The sequence below is a fragment of the Trematosphaeria pertusa genome, assembly GCF_010094035.1.
Source record: "Trematosphaeria pertusa strain CBS 122368 unplaced genomic scaffold BU26scaffold_4, whole genome shotgun sequence".
Classification (NCBI taxonomy): domain Eukaryota; kingdom Fungi; phylum Ascomycota; class Dothideomycetes; order Pleosporales; family Trematosphaeriaceae; genus Trematosphaeria; species Trematosphaeria pertusa.
In genome coordinates, this window is record NW_022987215.1 from 613,480 (window position 1) to 633,035 (window position 19,556).

Consider the following 19,556-nt stretch of genomic DNA (forward strand, 5'->3'; position numbering starts at 1 on the left):
GAAGAAGACGATAGTATGAAAACCAAGACTTGCCAATGCGGCCATCGCATGCTCGCTCTTCTCTTCCAAGATGATATCCGCTCCAAAACCCTCACTCTTCCCTTCTCATTCCCACCTCTTTCTTTCCCCGCACACGGCGTCCCGTCCGTTGCACACCGATCAGCTCAAAGTTCTGCAAAACAAATCCCACCTGCTCTCCACAGCCCAAAATGTGTTCACGCCTCGTTCGTCCCTTCCTCTCTCTTACGCGACCCAATCACCACTCTCCCGATTCATCTTCCCGCATATTCCTCCTCCCTGCACCTCCGCGGGAAACCCCAGCGGAGAATTTTTCGGCGCGCTTTTCCCCTCCCGAAAAAGTGAGGCAAGCAAGCGTAGTGCGTACACCAACTGACCCACGCGCCCTCCTTCCGCTTACATACACCGAGTTTCTTCTCCACCACAGCATGCTCGAAACAACGTCCACGTAACCGCACATAGATCTTAGCGAAACACGGCAGGCAAACCGAACATCGGCAAATGCGGCTCAAAAAAGGGACGCCAGAAGAGGCTTAGCGTTATTCACACCGCTTTCTCGTCATCTGCCCCTCTTTCCTTCCGCTTATCTCACTGCTGAGGCGTATGCCGGGTCGTTCGCTTCCGGTCGCGAGATTTGCCCACATTGAACGTCCGGGGTGAATGTCTTCGCAGGGAGGGCAGAGTAGGTATACGCTGTATACGCCGTTTACGCGGTGTTGGAAGAGAATTTCTGGGCTTGTAAAGAAACCATCGCGAATCCACCCGGTAGGTAGACTAAGCTTATCGCTCCCCTGCATCTTGCCGTGGGCTTCGGCTTTCCTCGCCTTCAGAACCGTGGTCCCCTTCCTCAGTAGTCCCATGATAGAAGACCAGGCTGGAGCCCCGCTTTCGAATCTCCCACCACAACGCCCAACGACGTGACGCACCACGGGACGTCGGCTTGGCCTACGAACCGCTTACCGTGCACCCCCGACCTCACAACACAGGGCATCACACAACGGGATCACTCTACATCAGCAGCTCGCGACCTTCGCTCCCTCGCGCCTTAGCATCCCCCGGACCTCTCCCTAAAAGCGGCCTGTGAGCCCAGTGAGGCCGCGGCCGCAGCCGGATCTTAAGATCTATCCACCACATGACGTGCATACGAACGTGCCCTTCCCTATCGCCTCGCACACCCCGCTATCACATCGTTCAATGCCTACAGTAGCACTACTAGTCCCGACTAACGGCTTGGATCTAACGTGATCGGCTACCACCCTCAAGGCTCCCCAAGCCCGTCTAGAAGGACATCGAAGGCCAGCCAAGCGCATGAGACAGCTGGGCACACGTACGTCCCACACCACACAAACCGTCAGCAGTGGTTCGCACCCCGTAATCCTTCTTCCGGAAGCTTCTGCATTCCGCTATGCCGGAATCCAATCCGCAGATTCTGCTCTTTGCTTTTTTTTTTCTTCTCATGCATGCGCGCCGTTCACGCCATCTCCTGTGATTCCGCAAGAAGCAAATTTTTCTTACTTCTTGATATTCATGCAGCGACAAGCCGAAGCTGGGGAAAACCCCTCAGTGTGGTGTGATATCGCTCGGCCGCCATCGCCTACCAGCGGGTAGAAGGAGACTTTCCGCTTCTTCGGAAATACAGTCCCTACATTGGAGGGGGGCTTGAAGGGATGCGATGGCAGAGAATAGGCGAAGGGCGACGGCATGTTGACAAGATTTGTATGTGTAAAAGCGCTGGATAGGGCGTGGGTGGAGAGGGCTTGACCTGGTTCGAAGATTGTTGACCAGGCCGGCTAGTGCTAGCCTGCTGCCAGATGACGGCATAGGGCCGGCCAATAGGGAATCGGCACGGGCTCAACGTGCGACATAGAGCTCACAAGGCGAAGGCATGTCGACATGTGAAGGAATCAAGTAAGATTAGGAAAGTGTGCCATCAAAAGGCCGTCGATATGTACGGACAGGAAGTGATAAAAGTAAAAATAAGGGAAATGTCAATGATACTTGTACATTGTTCCCTTGCCGTGACCCCTCTTTCCGCTGAGTATTACAGCTACAAGTGATCCCTTGAGGAAACGACAGAATGCCTTGGGCGAATCCAATCGCCGGTCCGTATACATCTACCGGGGCGTATGATAGAATAAATGAGCCCTCTTCGCCATGGTCGCATAGATGACAAGCTCAATCGAGCGTCTTGCGAAGGTTCGCTGCAACCTGAACGCCAACAATGCAATAAAGGAAATGGGCGGCATAAACATGGCTATGTCCAGCCATCGCCCATGTCGAAGCGGTGAGTCAAGGCCTTGCCGATCTTGTTCTCCGGCTTCGGTGGAACGTGGTGATGTAGATATTTCTTGGTGGTACTGATCTTAGGTGCCTGCTTCTTCTTGGTAGCGTCGACGCAGCAAGCCGGATCCTCGTAGTTTTCGGGGCAGCAGCAGTTGATGCTCTTGACACAGGTCGTCTCCAGAGTCTCGCGGATCGTGATCCGCTTGTCCGGAAGAGGGTGGAGCATCTTCAAAATCAAGCGCTTGATAGCCGGGGGATTGATCAAGCTGAAGAGCTTGCCGCACTTTGGATGACCGTCGTGGCCGTCGAAGATCTGGCCGTCGGGATGATCTTGTAACCAGTCATCCCAGCCCTTCTTGAACCTCGCATAGTACTCGAACTCAGGCTTGGCCGCCTGCCAAGGGCAGCCTCCAAAGGTCATGGTCAAGTAGACAATGGCGCAGGACCAGACATCGAGCGGGCGTGGATCGTAGCTGGCCTTCTTCTCAAGAACTTCAGGCGCAATGTATGGCAGACTGCCACAGATACCGGGTTCGCAGAGGCGCACTTCACCCATGTTCTTTCCGCATTCGCCACCAGCTGCGCGGAGGCCAGGATGTTCTCCGCTGAAAACTTCTGCGACGCCAAAATCAGATATCTTCAAATGGCCTTCCTGGTTCAGCAGTAAGTTCTCCAGCTTGATGTCCCGATGAGCGATTCCGTGGCTGTGTAGATAGTCGACACCCCGCAGCAGCTGCTTAAAGAAGCAAAGCCGGTCGTCCGGAGAATAGTATCCATCGGCTCCCCCCGCAAACAGCTTGCGTTCTACCAAGGTGAAAAGCTCGCCGTGAGCGCAGAATTCCATGACGTGGTTCCATCGGCCACGGTTGGTGCATAACCGCACGGTCTCGACCACGTTGGGGTGGTGCAGGCTCTTGGCGATGCTGTATTCTGACTTGATTTTCTTGATGTAGTCGTCTTCCGACTCGCCCTTATCGCGGCCGCGGAACTCCTTTACCGCGACGAGTTCCTCGTTTCGGAAAGTCCCCCTGCGGGCCATGATGCGGACTTCGGCGGTGGCTCCCTTGCCCAAACATTTTCCTCGTTTGCCAGGCATCAGGCTTGAGCTCTTGTACTCTTTGTCCAGATCGCAGGAGTCGACGACGAACTCATCTGGCAAGCTCAGGCTCAAACGACGAGCCTTCATGCCGACCCCCTCCACGGCCGGCCTGGAGAAGGTGGAGAGCATGCCAGCCGTCGGCTTCTCTTCATCGGATTCGAGCTTGGGTATTTGCTCGGTGCTCGCTGACCGTCTCCTTGACCACGTATGCCTCTTGTTGTTGCCATTGCCGCGCCCGCCATTTCCGGCCCATTGAATTTTCTGCTTGTTCATGCTGGAGAGAGCGGTAGACGAGCTTGAGTGCTTGTGGCCGTGTTTGGGCTTGTTTTGTTTGCCAGGACCCTCGTCGGATATGGTGCTTGTGGGTGAGCCGGGTGACGGTGGAGAGTTGGTTTGCGAGGACTTGGGGGAATTCCGCGCAGATAACGAGAAGGAGCTCAGTCGCCTGCCGAATTTGGGAATGTTGACCGCAGGAGTGGAAACTTCAGCCGGCCCGTCGACGCCGGTCTTGACGATCAATTTCTCGGTCTTGAGCCCGTCATTCTGGATATTGTTGGGCTTCTCATTTTGAGCATTTTTGAGTCTCTCGTTCAGGCCGTTGTTGTTCTGGTTGTGCCCGTCCTTGTGTGAAGGCACGCGGTGCAGCTTGTTGCGCACAAAAGAGCCCACGCGTTTTCCGAGGCCCGGTTTGTCTGTAGACGAAGATTGCTGCTCCGTCGGGGTGGCGGACTTGAGGTTCGACTGAGTCCGAGTGATGGGCGCCGGAGGGGGAGGGGGGTCCCGCATGGGGTGCGCGGGGCGAGGGAGGGGCTTCGCGTCGAGCTCCTTCATGGTGGACTGCGGCGTCACGAAGACGCCGTCTACAGCGTCATCTTGACGGAACTGCTGTGAAAAGGGCGTGCTCTCGCTGGTGTGGCTCGTCGGGGTGACTGGCTCGGGCGGCTCGCTCGCGGTCTCCGTGCTCTCGTCTTCCTCTGCAATTGGGGCTTGGGGCTCGATGAGGCGGGAGTCCCTGTGGACAAAGTGGCCGACGCCGGGCGGCTCGCTCTTAAACGGGTCGGCCAGATGTGGCGCGGTGGTAGCCATGGCAGGCATGGCAATATTGCGGGCGGTGAAGGGTATATTGGGATCGACAAACACGCTGTGCAAGGGTCACAGATCGGATCTGTGTGGAAGGGTCCGGGATGCCTCGTGGATGCGGGGTGCCGTGCAACGAGAACTACGCTCTCTGCAGCGAGCTGGGCTGGTGATAGGACGCTTCGAGAGAGGCGCGGCTGTGGAAGTGCAGGCCAGGGACCAGCGGGGACGTTATGCAGTAGTGTGGCAGACGTGTAAAAGCCATAAGACGGCGGTGCTGAGTCGGATTGGGGGCGTGCGGGTGTGCAATTCGGGCGCGGCGGTGGTGTTGAGGTTGAGGGGTGCGTTGGGGGACGGGTGCGGGCAAGGCGGGCGGGTGCTGGGTTAAGAAAGAGCGACCCAGGGGTGGGCCGGTGACGTTGAGGGTCGGAAGCCGGCAAGCGCGATGGGCGACGGCGACGGCGCTGCGCAGTGCAGGCGGGCGGCGGCGAACAAAGTGCAGCTCAACGCGAGCGGGCAGAGGCGGCACGCGTGCAGTAGTAGCAGCAGACAGCAGGGCGTCGTGCAGCGCTTAAGGGCCTTGCAGTCGAGGCTGCTGCGACGGAGAGCGGTTTCAAAGGGCCCAGGAGCACCGGACTGCGACCCATTTAACACTTGCTCTGGGCGTGAGGCTGGCCTGCGTGCATTCGCGCGGCCATGCACACCCCACTCGCCGTGCAGATGATCGGATCCAGCTCCTTTATCTTACGGGGCCCTTACCTTTACACCCTAGGCGCGCCGGTCGCTCACGGCCGCCGAGCCCGCGCACTGGGACTCGCAACGCAGCGCTGGTGCCGCGAAGCCTGGGAATCTCTGATTTGCGGCGATCGCGCGTCACCCCCGGCCGCCGGCTTGCCCGAAGCGGCCGTGGCCGAGTACGGTATACACGCTGGCCGATGCTACGCTGCTGCTGCTGCTGCTGCTGCTGCTGCTGCTCGCGACGACGACCAAGTCCGTAATTTACTGCGCACCCGCGGCCACACGGCTCTCTATTTTAAGCGCCCGCCTCCGCCGAGCTGATCTTGCCGTGGTGAGATGACGCCAATTGCGGCATTTTCGAGAACGGTTCGCGCCTGTCCGCCCTGGTCCTTTATACAGCCAAACACTGCTGTACCGCGCCCGCCCGCGACGTCGACAGTGGTGGGAATTCCGTCCGCTGTGCATGTTGGACAGCTCTGGCCTGCGCACGCTGCTCTCCGTCGACATTCCTCCCATGCAGTCTGCATTCTGCAGATGCAGTCCGCCCAACGCTCAGGGCAGCCGCGAGAGGCGACCAAAATGCTCGCGTCGTGGGGGTCTGGGGCAGGCTTCTCCTCACGTCCACCATCAGGCTGCATCGCCAGTCGGCTCTCCTCAACCAACCACATGCCACATGCGGGCCGTCATCTTGCCCAATATCGGGCCCTTCTCCTCTGCCCTTTCTTCTCCCACCCGATCGATTAATTGTGCTCCTTGCAGAATCCCCCGTCGCTGAGCACGCCCTGGCCAGCCTGTGACACCGCCCCGCGGTCCTGCTACACAACCCCGCAAAATCCTACGGAGGCGCAATTCGCATCTCTCCTTGACCGACTTCTTCATCACTCCCGAGGCCAATGGCATCGTACTCCACCCCTGTCTCGGCAGGCTCAAGCTTTACCACTTGGACTACCCGCACCGCTATCATTGAGCTCAGCAAGCGTCCATGTTCAGGACATGTCTTCACATTAAACCAGCTACTCTACCCTACCTTCATCCGCTCCTATCAATGACTCGCGGGCGGGATCGAGCCAGGTGACTTATTGCATCCCGTGCTGCACTGTCGTCCTCTACATGCGAATCGTGGCCGTCTCGCAATCGCACCTGCATCGTCCTGTCCTACGACCATCGTTGCCCGACTGGCTGCATCATTAAAGCTCCAACACTACTCCATTTGGAGGCGTCCAGCGGACTCTTTCAGGAGCGGCATGGCGGTGAGTCTGACGTCTTCGTATCCCAGACATAACCCCGCCAGGCCAATGCTTCTCTCCTCAATTCTCCCCGTCGTCTCCCCCACAGTCGCCTAATAGCGCACCTGCAGTAGTGGGAGCTTCACTCGAGCTTCAAGTGCATCGCAATGAATAATACCGCGGAACATGCCTAACCCGCATTGTCAGTTATTGGCGGTCCGTGCCCAACATCGTGGGGGAATTTGGCGACATCGGATCCAGGACAGCACGTGAGCATTTTCCTTTAACGTTTCGCCCATTACGCCCGGCCAAGAGCCTCATCAATGCTGTGTATCGTTGTACTTCTCCCTTTTGCTTCGGTATCCGAGTCTTTAGGCTTTCTCTTCCTTTCCAGTACGCCGCTTCTGTACTGCCCACTCGTAACGAAAAATACCCGGCTTCTTGTACCAAGCCGACCGGCGGCTTGTCTCATCGAATCTTCATCCCTTCGTCCCTTTACGTGGAACATCCATCGAGCGTCGTTACAATATCATTGCACCTATTTCTTGGCGCCTTGGTCTCCTCCATCTGGAGATCGTGCAGGGCGATCTCCAAGGGATCTTCAACGCACACACAGCACCAAGACGGGCGAGGTTGGCAACCAAGACCCTCCAACATGCACGTCAAACGTCGACTGCGCGGAATGATCGTCATCACCATTTACCACTCGCCTCCTTGTTTCTCCTGCTTCTGAAATGTTTTACAGAAACGGTCACGCTGGGCTGCCCGTCGCTCTTGGCAATTTCTCTTGATGAACTCTAAATTCCTCATTGGGGTTGCACCTTCCTTTCCACCGCGCTTGGCGGCCATCGACGGAATTTCTTGGCCTTTCATTCCAGTTATTCTCCGCGCTTGGCGGAGGCGCGATATGAACCTCATCTCTTCACTCTCGTTTCGAAACTCTACAGCAGATTGAATGCCCTCCGCTTCCTAAATCTCACCGGCTGGTAGTTGCTTGCTGGAATTCCGACCTACTGGTAGTGCGTCGAGTACGAAACGACCGTTCCTTGGCGTGGACAGCGCACCGTGATTACACGTACGAAGATTGCGAAGCAGGCATGGAGCCTCCAGTCTAGACTCTGTGGCCGGGCACAAATGGTCAGCGCATGGCGGGCTCACCAGCAACCACACACTCTGCTTGGCCAAACCTATCTCTTCTCAAACATCACCTAATTCGGAAACTGATCTGTGTATGACTGCGCATCCTACACGCAATCCGAGGCGCAGTTCGAACAAGCAAATTTGCTTGGCCGATTGCGGCTCCTACACCGCGGCGACGAAGCTTCTCACGACAAGACTTTTTGCTGGGAACAAGAAAAGCGACCATCGATGTGAAACGCCGAGCACTCGGCCCTTCTGACCTCAAGGCGCAGTGGGATAGTGAAAGAAACACCACTCAAGAACGCAGAGAAATGCCGCGCCAAGTCCTAGCACATCTCGTCGTACTTAGACGCCAAGAGCCCTGCACGACGCTGAGCACCGCCCATGCCAAAGCAGTCCTCTCCGCTGGGAGGGAGGTTGCAGCCCACCTCTTGGCTCAATCAACTCCCAGAGAGGGAGAAGTGCGGCAGCGGTTAGGCACAGGACACAGCGGACTTGGCAGACCTCCGACGTGACCTCCAATATGTAGCCGGCGGTTAGATTTCGGATTCCACCGATCATAGAGCCTCACTCTTTCATGATGGGGAAATGATCGTCATCCAAGAGCGCATGGAAAGTGCTGTGCATATGCGCCGACGCGGACCATGCAAGCCGGAAGATCTTCAGATAGCGCGCAACCATCCAGTAGGGGCGTCGTCCCATCCTGGAATCCGCCCATTCGGCCCCGACTTCTTGGCGTTGTGTTTCGGTATGCGAAGAAAGGTCCAAGACTTGCGGTGTTTTCGGGCAAATGCCGGTGGCATTGTGCAGTCCTTCAATGACTTGCATTATGACGGTCCGAAGCGGGTTTGCTGTATAGTGCCCAGTGCTCACAACGCATCTATTTGAGTCGCTGCGGGAGTAGGGACCCTCTTTCAGATCCGCGCTGGGAAAGCGCTCGATGGGATGGGGCTTTCAGCCGGCACAGGAGTGATGGAATGAATCCCCCGTCCGATCATCTATCCTCAGCGGCAGTAGAGCAAATCCTTTACAGCGCCAGTTGCGGCGGACTGACGCTGACAAAAGGTGCGTTCGCTGAAGACCATCATGACACATTCTAAGACGAAGTCTCACCAGCCAGTCGTTATGCAACACTCGGTTTCTTCATCGAGACAGCACCACCACCCAAGACTCCAGTAACGTTTACGTGCCACCGCCCCAAAGCCCCCCAATCACCCGTGGTGTACGACAGTCCTCAAACCGTCAGGTACAACAGATGCACAGCGCTAACATCACAAGCGCCCCTTTCGCTCGTCATGTCTCCACGCGGTCGTACGACGAAAGTGACAGTACCTCTTTCGGGATTGACCGCTGCGGGTAGCCGTGTATGACTCGGGACCTACTTCTGTGGCCGATGAGGCGGCTAGTTGAAGGCGTTGCGCAGAATATGAGCTGCCGCAGCAATTGTAAGAACTGTCAAATGCCGCGGCTAGGAGAACACGTTGGGCAATTGATGCAGGGCTCGCGCATAATAGCGATGTTACGGATTTAGCTATAGGGTGAAACGGCGCGCATGTGCCAGTGCGAGGGACGGTATGGTTTTGCCGCATAGGTAAAAGAATAGAAGTGAAGGACGTGTGTAGAGTCAGCCAGTGCCGAGCAGATACGCTTTGGAGCGATAGGTGAACGAGGAGCCACTCCAATCTGCGGGACTTGGAGGAACTGATGCATTATTACCCCTAGATTTTCCTTTCCAACGCAATTTCAGTGTCTCGCGTCACATATCGCTGCATTCGTCCATTAACGCTCAAGCGCTTCTGCTCTAAGTAGCCATTTCTATATTCACTAAATGGCAGATCAGTGATCCCGTTCATCCGCCGCCTCCCCCTAAAGACTTCTCTTTGCGTCCTGCTCAGTGCCAGCCCCTCGACCCACAAGTGCATATTAACAGCCCCTCGACGAGAAGCTCGACGATGGAAACCACGGGCATCAAGCCGGTAGTGCTTCCATGGCGCAATACTGTCAAAAGATATTGATCAATTGATCAGCAGCAGTCTGGAGCATGCAAGTTGTGGTTCAGTCTATGGGACTCCCAAGGTTCCGGAGCCGTCAATACGTAATCGCAAGCGAGATGCGCTTACGATTCAGAGATGCTGCTTAGTTGCGGCGAAAATGGCCTTGATATTTGGAGTGAGGCTGGCGTAGGATGGTGGAAAGCGCTGTGGTTGAGCTAATGACTGATGTTGGATTTATATCAATATTTCCTCTCCTGGTGCAATCATAGACCGTAAAGTAAGAACACCAGTCACCGTCCCTTTACCGCGAGTTGTCCATGAAAGACCCTTGCTACCTTGTTCTTCCGTCCCCTGAGCCTCTTCTCCACCTCAGCCATCTCTGCCCCCTGGAGCCCCTGCCGAATCCCGACCCATCTTGAAGCATTTCTGGTCCAGTGGTGTAATCCGTGTTGTCCTCAGGCCTGCTTATACACTCTTTCTCCCATACATTTTGACCGATCCCTCTAACGCAAAGCATACCGCACATCGCACATTGCTGATTTGGCTATCTCAATCTAATCCGGTAGATCCTGTTCGGGGGAGTGCGAGCTTCGACACATCAAGACTTTCAAGGGTTGTAGTACCGCAAATGCCGTGCGTATCCTTCGATTCCATTATAACCCGGAGCTGAGCATCGCGTACTCAGTAAAACTGTGCTTGTACTGTGTCGATCCTTCTAGATTTTGCAGTGGTGGCTTTGGTGATGAACATAGATAGCATAGTCGGCCGTCAATTGCGTTATTGGCTGGTGCGTCGGTTCCTGAACCGTTCCAGAGTACGTGTGACGGATCTAGTGAAAAGGGTGGGCTGTCGATGACGGCTGTCGCCTCTGGCGATGAGTTCGTAGGATCGCTGTTGGGTTCTTGTAGTCGCGGTCTGGCTGAAGGCCGGCTAGGCGAGGGATTAAGGGGGCGGGCTGGTATCCTTGAAGATGTGGTGTATGGTGTGTGAAGCGGGGCTGTAAGAGGAGTTGGAATAGAGAGTGAAGGAGGAGAGAGAGGAGGATCGACACGGTGGAGAAATGAAGGCACAAGGCTTAAAAGCCGAGATCACGGCGACCGACCGCTCAGTCTTACAAGCTTGATCCAGACGGTGCAATGTAAATGTGAACGAGAAGATTAGAAAACGACACAGAGACAACAAAGAGAACGAGCAAGGATTCGCGAGAACAAGGAAAAAAATTTAAGCAATGTAAAGCACTTCAGGCTGCTCCATGCCAACTGGAGCCTTAAGCTATCTCATCGGTCTTTTTCGTGCAAAGGTCTTAATTTCCTGGAGTCAATCCTCAATGCGACCTCAAAGCCTCACCACATCTCCCACACACCATCCGGAAGCACAGTCCTCATAATCCTCCAATGGCTAACCGCCCCCTGCTTATGGAACTTCTCCAACTCGCCCACATCCGCCCTCCGCATCACCTTCCCGCCCCTCTCCGGCTCTACAAGCTCATAGTTAATCTCCTGGTCCGGCTTCGGCTGCAAAAAGTTCCTCCGTGCAATGCTGCCCTTGAAGTCATCCTCGTCCGCCTTCCTGAACCCAATCGCAAGTTTTCCCTTGTTGTGATCATTCTTGACGCAGAAGACGACCATGTTGATGAAGTCCGGATCGCCGGGCTTCCAATTCGCCGGAGGCGGTGAGTCCCGGAACAAGCGACAGGCGGGGAACACGGAGTGAATGGTGTTGAGGACAAGGCGTGTTGAGCCGAGGGAGAGATCGCCGGCGTAGTTGATGGCTACGACGCCGTCATCCGTGAGGAGGGTATATAATCCTTGGAAGAATTCTTGCGTGAAGAGATAAACGGGTTCGGCGCCGCCAGTGAAGACGTCATGGATGATGTAGTTGAAAGAGCCCGGGTTGGTTTTGGATTTGGAGTGGACGTATTGGACCGCATCGTCGATGACGGCGGTGTGGTTGGGCGAGAGGTCGAAGTATTTGGTGGCGTAATGATGGACAACTGGGTCGAGCTCCACGATGGTGGTGTTGATACTGTGTGAGATCATGGCATTCGGGGCGGTGCCGATGCCGAGGCCGATATTCAGAGCTGACTTTTGGGAGTCAGGAATTGGCTCAATGTCTGCTGCTTCATCTTCGACCAAGCGGACGGCCTCTAGGAGCACGAAGACGGAGAAGATGGTTTCCCGCTGTCTCTGTCCCTTGGCATATGCCGAAGGTGTCACCATCCATTCTCCGCCAAGTAGGGAGTGATCGCAGCGAAGAATGCGGAAAGCAGCATCCTCGTGGTTTTCCAGGACTGAGACATATCCAGTGACAGATTCTTGGCGGGCTAGAAGCGTGAAGTTCTGGGAAGAGGTGAGAGTCGCGTTGGCCTTCTGAAAAGCGTACTCTGACGGGTGATGAGGATTTGCCCACAAGGTGTGCAGAATAGCTGGAAAGGCCAACAAAACCACCCTAGAAGGAGTCAGGAAAGCAGAAGCTGATCCAACTAGCATTTGAAAACCAATTCGAGTGAAGTAGATGTGGTTTCCAACCAGAGACGGAAGAATGGCTCCTACTATTTTCGACGTGGTGGAGACGGTGAAGTACGACGCTGTTGGGAACAGTATTTCCGCGATCGACGTCGGAAGATTGAATTGACTCAGGTCGATCGTGTCCAGGAGGTCGGCTGCTGCGTATACTGAGAGAAATAGCAAGGGCAAATATGTGAGGGATTCTATAAGCAATGGGCCATAGTCGATTCCAAGCTGGCCACTGTACTGGAACAGGAGGAACTGGATGACCGGAGTCCAGTATGCAACGACAGCGATGTACTCGGAGGCCGCAGAGGGAAAGTATCTCCTCAGTGTTCCCCTTCCGATTAAGGCAGCAACCGCTGTGAAGGTCATGCTCCTTTGATGGTGTAGAGATGCGGGAATGGAGCCGTATACCGGAGAAAGATTGAGCTGGGAGATCGGGGAAGCGATTCCCGCAATAAGGAGCAAAGCTGCTGCTCGTCCGACATTCTTGAGTATGGTTGTTGTTGGAAGCTGTCGTGCTTGTTTTTCCGCCTCTCTAGCTGCCTTTGGCTTCTTCACAGTCTTTTGTCTTGAAGACATACTGAAAAAAGTCTGAAGTTAAGACCAGCCCTCTGGTCGTTGGATGAAGGTATTGCTGAGCTCAAAACATCGAAGGGTATCCCGAATGCCAGAATGGAGATCCTGTGAGCAACGGGAAAAGACCAGATATAAGAGAATGAACACCACGAGATCCTAGCTCCTTTGTTTCGCTATTGCGGACCGTTGTGCCGCAGAAGCGCCATGCGGAGGTACAGACGAAGAAGTGTGCTGAAGAGCAGACGCAGGAATTTGTATACCAAGAATGCGTCTTAAGGAATTAAATATCCAAGAAGGACAGCTGGTGCTGTACCGACTGCGGAGATGTTTTGAAGCAGGGGTGAAACAGCCGGCTGGGGGTGCGGTCGCCGGCGCTGTTTTGGGTTTAGCACGGCATGGAGCGAGTGTGGCGCGCGAGCCGTGGCGTCATAAATAAAACTCCCAACTTCGAGATCTCTTTCCTTTCCATGTGGGCGGCTTTTTACTAACGTCTCCGATTCAGCTAGGAGCATGCCGTATCTGACCGGCTCCCCGATCATGACGCAGCTTGCGCTTCGACCTGCTAGCGACCCCGTGTTGTCGACGGACGCGAACGCGGGCGCGAATCCCTCGGCGACGGACAGTCCCACGGCTGCCTCGACGGAGCTGGTAGTCGCGGATGAAGACGGGGACACCTTTATGGAAGATTATGACCGGGTCCGGGAGGAGCGCTCTCAGAAGCTGAAGGCGAAGAACCGACGCAAGCGATACCTCGAAGTCCACCCAGAGTACTTCGACGACGACTCGCTCGAACTTGTCGACCCAGTCCTCTACGACCGCCTGATCCGCCGTTTCCAAACCGCCGCAGAACGCGAAGCTGAGCAGCTCAGGAGGGGGTTCTCGGGACAAGCAGCGGCACACCTATGGCGAGCCGAAGCTAAGAAAGACGCGCTCCGCCATCCGATCCCACACTCGCTCTTCTTTTGCACCCGCGGCCCCAATGGCGAGATTCTGGAGGAGGACAAAGATGAAGAGCCTATGTCAAAGGAGGAGGCCAGGGCGTGGTGGATTGACGAGATGACGCAGCGCTTCCTTCGCGGCGAGGACTTCGACTTCGACTATAAAACAGTCGACGAGAGCGAGGAATACAACGATCCGGAGGAGGAACGCGACAGAGAGGATGCCTATTTCGACAGCATGGAGTCTGATTATGACTTGGATGACGACGGCAAAGAGAGGGTCCTCACCGGGGAGACTGGCATTCAAGACTTCTGAAGCAGAGGCGGGGGTTCACGGACTCTGGCACTACATGTTTCGGTATGCATACTGGCATTTCTTGGAAAGTCACTTCTGAAGACTTTCGGTAGGTGAAGACCGACGGAGTGGACTTGCCTGGACTTTCGCCTGGGACATTTGCTCGTGTGCACGAAGACATTTGGGCAGACTTGCGGCAAAGACAGCTCAAGCTCTAGCTCCATTCATGTGCTTTAGACTAGTGGTCTCTCCAGGTAAGAGATGAGAAATCTAATCTCAACAGCACTATCTGACAAAATTCCAGGCTACAACACGTACTGGAAGGTGATCGCGCGATCGCCTAGCTCACCAAGCTCCTCCGGCGTATATCCATTGTGCGCGTTTTCCGCCAACTGCCTCGCTCGCTTGGCATTAATTCTGCGGTAGTTGAAGACTAGTACCAGCCCAGCGAGGATGCCTACTATAATAAAAGCAAGCTCAAGAGAATGACCCAGTACATAATGTGGTGCGTCCTTTGATCGATAGAAGTTCGACGCCATAGCTGTGTGACCGTCAGTTCAGGTCATTTGAGACGGCTTCGATGAAGACTTACCGCCTGCAAGATTTCCCATGGCGATCTGGATCGCTTGGCCGGTAGCTCGCTTCGTCGAACCAGCGAGATCTGGCAATAGTCAGCGAGTGATAAGTGTGTAGTCTAGGGAGCGCTGACTGGCAGAAAGCCACGTAATATTTCCGGGAAAAGCAGGATAGAGAGCGCAAGCAGCGATGAAAACGCCAGCGTAGACCACTCCCGGCGTAGTCGTCGATATGCACATGATGAAGCCGACAGCCATAATACAGAGCCCACCCAGGATGAAAGGTGACCGCTTCCCGTAACGATCACTAACGTACGCCGTTCCAATAGCGAGGACTGAAGCGGTGATGTAGATTGGAACGGTCAGGAGCTGGGCTGTGGAGCTGGTGTATCCGAGAGCTTTGATGATAGTTGGCAGGAAAAGTGAGATGCCGTACAGAGGCGCAACGATACCCCAGTACACCCAGATATTCACCTTCAATTCATCAGTATCGCTCATCTTATCCATCTGGCCCCGGACTTCCACTTACCCAAATCTGCCAGTCAAGAAAAGCCGCCTTAACAAATTTCCACTGGAATGTATCGTCCTGCGCAACTCGCACCTCGTTCTTTCGCTGCCCCTGATACTTTAGCCGGTAGACGATAAAGGCGCGTTCTTCCTCGGTCAGGAACGTTGCTGTTTCTGGGAAGTCGAAGAGCGTAAAGTATGCGATCACAGCTACTATGACGGTCAAGATACCTTCAAGAATGAAAATCCAGCGCCAGCCCGCTAGGTTACCGACGCCGTCCATCTTCGAGATTCCGAAGGCCAGCAGGCCAGAGAATGCGCCCGCAATGGATGCGGCGCTAAAGAAGAGTGCCTGCCGAAGTTGGGCTTCGTGGCGGCAGTACCTGAACGAGATCAGCAAGATGCTACGTACGGCAGAGCCTCTAGAATACATACCACATGGTGATATAATATGCGACACCTGGGAAAAGACTACGTTCGTCAGCTTACGCCTTTCCATTAAGCCTGCAGCTTACTTACCCTGCTTCCGTCACACCTAGAAAGATCCGCGCAATTAATAACCCTTTGTAATCCTGTACAATCCCCATCAAAGTCATAACAATCCCCCATGCCACCATAATACTCGGCAGCCAGATACTCGGCCTTAGTTTCTTTAATAGTAGATTACTCGGCACCTCGAAAGCGGCATAAGTGAAGAAGAACACCGTTAAGCACCAGTTATACTGAGGACCCGTCATCCCGAGGTCCTCCACCAGACCCTCGATCTTCGCGTTGCCGATGTTGCCCCTGTCCAGGAACGAGAGGAGGTATAGCAGGGCCAGCATAGGGATCAACCGCAAGTCCATCTTCCGCAGGATCTTCTTCTCATCCAGATGCGCAAACGAATTCATAGACACGCCTGGCGCGGTGGCCAGCGCATCTATGCGGGCCTTTTCTTCGGATTTGGTGTGGTGCTTGCCATGGTCGTGGTGGTGGCCGACGGCGACGGGTTTGATGCTGTCGTGCTCGTTGATGGACCCGCTCCGGGGACTGTCTTGGCCTCCTCCTTCGGATTTGATGGCTTCGGGTTTCTCCATCGTGCAAAGAGGATGCAGTCGGGACTTGAGAAGCCGAAGATGGGGTCGGAGCTGGGATGGGAGGCGGTGTTGAAGAAATTGTAATCCACGGTGACGGTAGATCTGGGGAGGGGAGTGGTTAAGTAGGATGGTGTACGAGACTAGGTCCCGAGATAGTTTGTATATGCGGTAGGTGGAGCACCAGAGGCGGAGGTCCTAGTCCAGGGTGCTGGCTGCTGGCTGCAGGGAACCTTGGAAGGAAGGAGAAGGTTTTCGGATGGGATGTGGTGGATCTAGTAAGTAGTGCCGTGTTGTCGAACTTGGCGGGACGACTACGAATACTTGGATGACGGGACGATACGATGCAGCAGCAAAACGCAGCGTACACCCGTGAACCAGTTCGTCGAAGCTCGATCTACACTCTTCCTCGTGGCGGGGAGTAAACCCTGAATATAACCCCGCTGTCAGTCCAGGCCTGTCCCGTTCAACCCCAGCGAATCCACCCACGTCAACCATCCGATCGGCTTCCCGCATGCTTTCGGTCTCCATCCACCCATCCATCCACCCACAAAACAAGCGGGAAGTAAGTCAAGTTCCCTCGGCATCGGCCTTTGAACCCCATCCCATCACCCTCGTATCCGCCGTTGACGCAAGCCGAGCCGGCGCCACCACCAGCCAGTTAAAAGACTTAGACACGCTTATCTTGCGCCTTTGACGCACGCCAACCCCGGCCATGGCCTGCCAATACCGCCACCCTTACCACACTACTCTCTCACCTGTTTTACAAAGTATGGGGATCTGCTTTCTTGGAACACCTTTTGCTGTGGGTCGAAGCTGGGGTTGCGAAATTTCTGGGGCCCCGCTTCTCCTTGAAGAAGAAGGCGTAAGCGAGGCCCGGGTCGGATGAGGGGCCCCTGGTCTGGTCTGGGCGGTGGCACACGCCATGCGAGATTATCGGATGAGCAGAGGAAAATGTGAGAGGGATGGGTTGCTGTATGAGGAAGGTCGTGAGGGAACTGTGGAGTTTTGTGGAGTCGCGGAGTCGGGATGCGGAGAGATTCCGCGCTTGGCATCAGCATTCTGCGTTTTCATGTCCATTTGGCCGGACTCTTAAAGACAACCCGGCGAGCGGGACTCCTCACATCTAGTTGCTTTGTTGCGTGTGGGAAAGCTTGCGATCCGCTTTCCCTCCTACTTGGAGTGCTTCGTGTACAAACTTTGCACAACATTGGATGCTGCATGGCGAATCGTCCAAGGAGAGGATGTTTACAGAGTTGATTCTAGTCCTCGCTGTCCGATGAGAGGTCATGCAGAGTCGAAAAGAAAGTTGGGATGGTTTCGGATACCGAGTTGCACTAGAGTATTCACTCTCGCTTCTACTCTAAGCTCGAACAGGCTAGCGCGGAATTAATGGGAAATGCGACGGGTCACTTCATCGAAACACCCTCACTCAGGGGCCTCCTATACCTCATGGACAGAACTAGAAATATTGAGGTAAAGCGCAGAGAGTTTTGGGTCGTAGTGTGTCAAGCAAGTGGTACTTCGTCACCAGTTAGGGCCCCAATCAGAGCTACTGCTCGCCAAGGTTCCAAGATCACTTCTAAGAGCCCATAAATGTAGCGATGAAGCATTTATCTATTCTAAGTATGGACGCCAACCCAGAATGACCGAATACCACTCAGTCCTAGGTATCATCAATCAACGTAAGGAAACGAATGTGCTTATATCAATACAGCAAAATAACAACACAGAAGTGGATAGACTGTCGAGCACCGAGATGTAAGAGAGGTCGTGGATATCATCAGTTGACGTAAGGAAACGAGAGACAGTACAAGGTACAAGTAATACAAACGCGGCCGTGAACAAACAAGTACAAAAGACAGCAAAGGAAGCGAAGGGTAAGATGGAGTGATCCAAAAGCTAGGCTCTAGGGGTATCGCTCATAACTCGTGAACAAAACAGTAAAGTGTGAAAGGCCGTCAAAGGGGGAAGGGGGAATCGTGAAAGCGCAACTCACAGAAACATGAAGCGAAGAAAAGACAGAAAAGTAAAGAGGAACAAAAAGAGACGAAGGAGATGAACAAGAAGCAGAAGGGAAGGAAACAAAGCTAAGAAGAGATGTCCGAAGGAAATGGTGAAGCGATTGGTGTGTGATGTTGATGCCACTGGTGCTAGATGGCATCGAGTTGCAGGGCATATCGGACGTTGTCGAAGAGTCCGTCCCAACGCCGTCGACCTGCTTCGCTGGAGACGGAATCGAGTCATGACCAGAGCCATTCAATAACTTCCACGGCTAACGGTACGCGCCGCAAGCAGGACAGAAGTCCGGAGTCAAGCTGGAGTTCGCAGTGCCACAGTTGTTGCAGACCCATGAACCTTCAGCTGCGGAGCCGGCACCGCCCAGAGTAGTGAGAGGGATGCTGTCCCGGACCCGCATGGCCGTCCTGGTCCCTATATTGCACAAAGGACATACATCGTACCAATCCCTATTCTCGCCACCACATTCTGAGCAGATCCACACATCATCGGGGATGCCGTCGGCATTGTTGATGAATGGTCCTCCCCCACGACAGAGCGTGTTGATGTCGCACTGCCCTTCAGATGGGATGCAAGGTGAAGGGGTAGTATGGATATGGCTCGAACTGTAGTTGAGTTCTGGATGGCCTGGGAAAAGCCCTGTCCTCTTCGGGTATTGCTCGCCGGGTCCGATGCAGCAGTGATCTTTGGTATGGCCACACACGGGGCATTGATCGGCGGTCAGTTCAATCAAATTGCCTCCATTACACTCCCCGCAGATCCACATATCCTCAGGGACTTCACCAGTATGTGGTTGAGCCATGTTCATGATGGGTCGCGTAACGCTTGATGTTTCGTGATGTACGGACGAGGCGGTCGAAGAGCTCTTGCGGTAGACTGGCGCGACGACGATTGCGCTAGTGGGATTTGGTTGACGAAAGGAGATCCTTCCTCTGAGCCACTTTGGAAACTGGCACGACGCAGAAGAGACGGGAGAATCAAGGGCTGTGGAGGTGATGGGGTCTGACCCGCTTGGCTAGGACCTGCGTGTGGGTGGTCGGAGATGTTTCTTGCGGTGAGATGAAGGGGGTCGTACTGGTCGGAACTGCGGAAAGTGCTTGGAGTGGAAGAGTGGGCTTTGGGATGCCCTCTTGTTGAGCAGGGCAAGCAATGGTCGAAGGAGAGCCCAAGAAGGGTAATAAAGCCACCGAGAAAGGAGGGGAAGAAAGGGATATCAAGCGCAATGACTGATTTTGCTGGAGAAGCTGTGTTGGTTGAGAAAGCTGAAGCGTGTGTTTGATATGGGATGAAACGACGAGAACCAAATCTTTATAGACAGCAAATGGAGGACGAAGGAAACGCAGAGCGCCTTGAAACTTGCCCTTACCATCATGGAAACCCAAAGGGGCAACCATCATGATGCTGGTGCCCTATCCCTCAACTTCGTGAGCCCCTCCGCCGGCGAAGGAGACCGCCGTGAAGCGCCTGAAGTCGGAACAATCAGAT

General features: G+C 54.7%; 5 protein-coding genes across 5 annotated transcripts; 1 reads left to right on the forward strand and 4 right to left on the reverse strand.

Annotated features, from left to right (window-relative positions):
- Positions 1 to 2,272: 2,272 nt before the first annotated feature.
- On the reverse strand, positions 2,273 to 3,673 carry BU26DRAFT_422016 (Pkinase-domain-containing protein; the record flags this gene model as incomplete). Its single annotated transcript, XM_033823442.1, has 1 exon — positions 2,273 to 3,673. One exon carries the CDS (start codon positions 3,671 to 3,673, stop codon positions 2,273 to 2,275), a length of 1,401 nt encoding a protein of 466 aa, XP_033686832.1.
- A 7,167-nt stretch (positions 3,674 to 10,840) lies between these two features.
- BU26DRAFT_516581 (uncharacterized protein) lies at positions 10,841 to 12,979 on the reverse strand. The gene has a single exon (XM_033828361.1). It carries the CDS (start codon positions 12,665 to 12,667, stop codon positions 10,919 to 10,921), a length of 1,749 nt encoding a protein of 582 aa, XP_033686833.1. The 5' UTR covers positions 12,668 to 12,979; the 3' UTR covers positions 10,841 to 10,918.
- A 112-nt stretch (positions 12,980 to 13,091) lies between these two features.
- BU26DRAFT_245391 (uncharacterized protein) lies at positions 13,092 to 14,293 on the forward strand. Its single transcript, XM_033821068.1, has 3 exons — positions 13,092 to 13,960; positions 14,011 to 14,151; positions 14,202 to 14,293. The coding sequence occupies exon 1, from the start codon at positions 13,175 to 13,177 to the stop codon at positions 13,916 to 13,918; it is 744 nt and encodes a 247-aa protein (XP_033686834.1). The 5' UTR covers positions 13,092 to 13,174; the 3' UTR covers positions 13,919 to 13,960; positions 14,011 to 14,151; positions 14,202 to 14,293.
- Positions 14,203 to 16,055, reverse strand: BU26DRAFT_421793 (MFS general substrate transporter; the record flags this gene model as incomplete). The annotated part of the gene is made up of 6 exons (XM_033823429.1): positions 14,203 to 14,438; positions 14,490 to 14,558; positions 14,607 to 14,946; positions 15,002 to 15,362; positions 15,415 to 15,450; positions 15,499 to 16,055. The coding sequence occupies 6 exons, from the start codon at positions 16,053 to 16,055 to the stop codon at positions 14,203 to 14,205; spliced, it is 1,599 nt and encodes a 532-aa protein (XP_033686835.1).
- A 2,272-nt stretch (positions 16,056 to 18,327) lies between these two features.
- BU26DRAFT_602336 (uncharacterized protein) lies at positions 18,328 to 18,879 on the reverse strand (the record flags this gene model as incomplete). The annotated part of the gene is made up of 1 exon (XM_033835341.1): positions 18,328 to 18,879. The coding sequence occupies one exon, from the start codon at positions 18,877 to 18,879 to the stop codon at positions 18,328 to 18,330; it is 552 nt and encodes a 183-aa protein (XP_033686836.1).
- Positions 18,880 to 19,556: the final 677 nt, after the last annotated feature.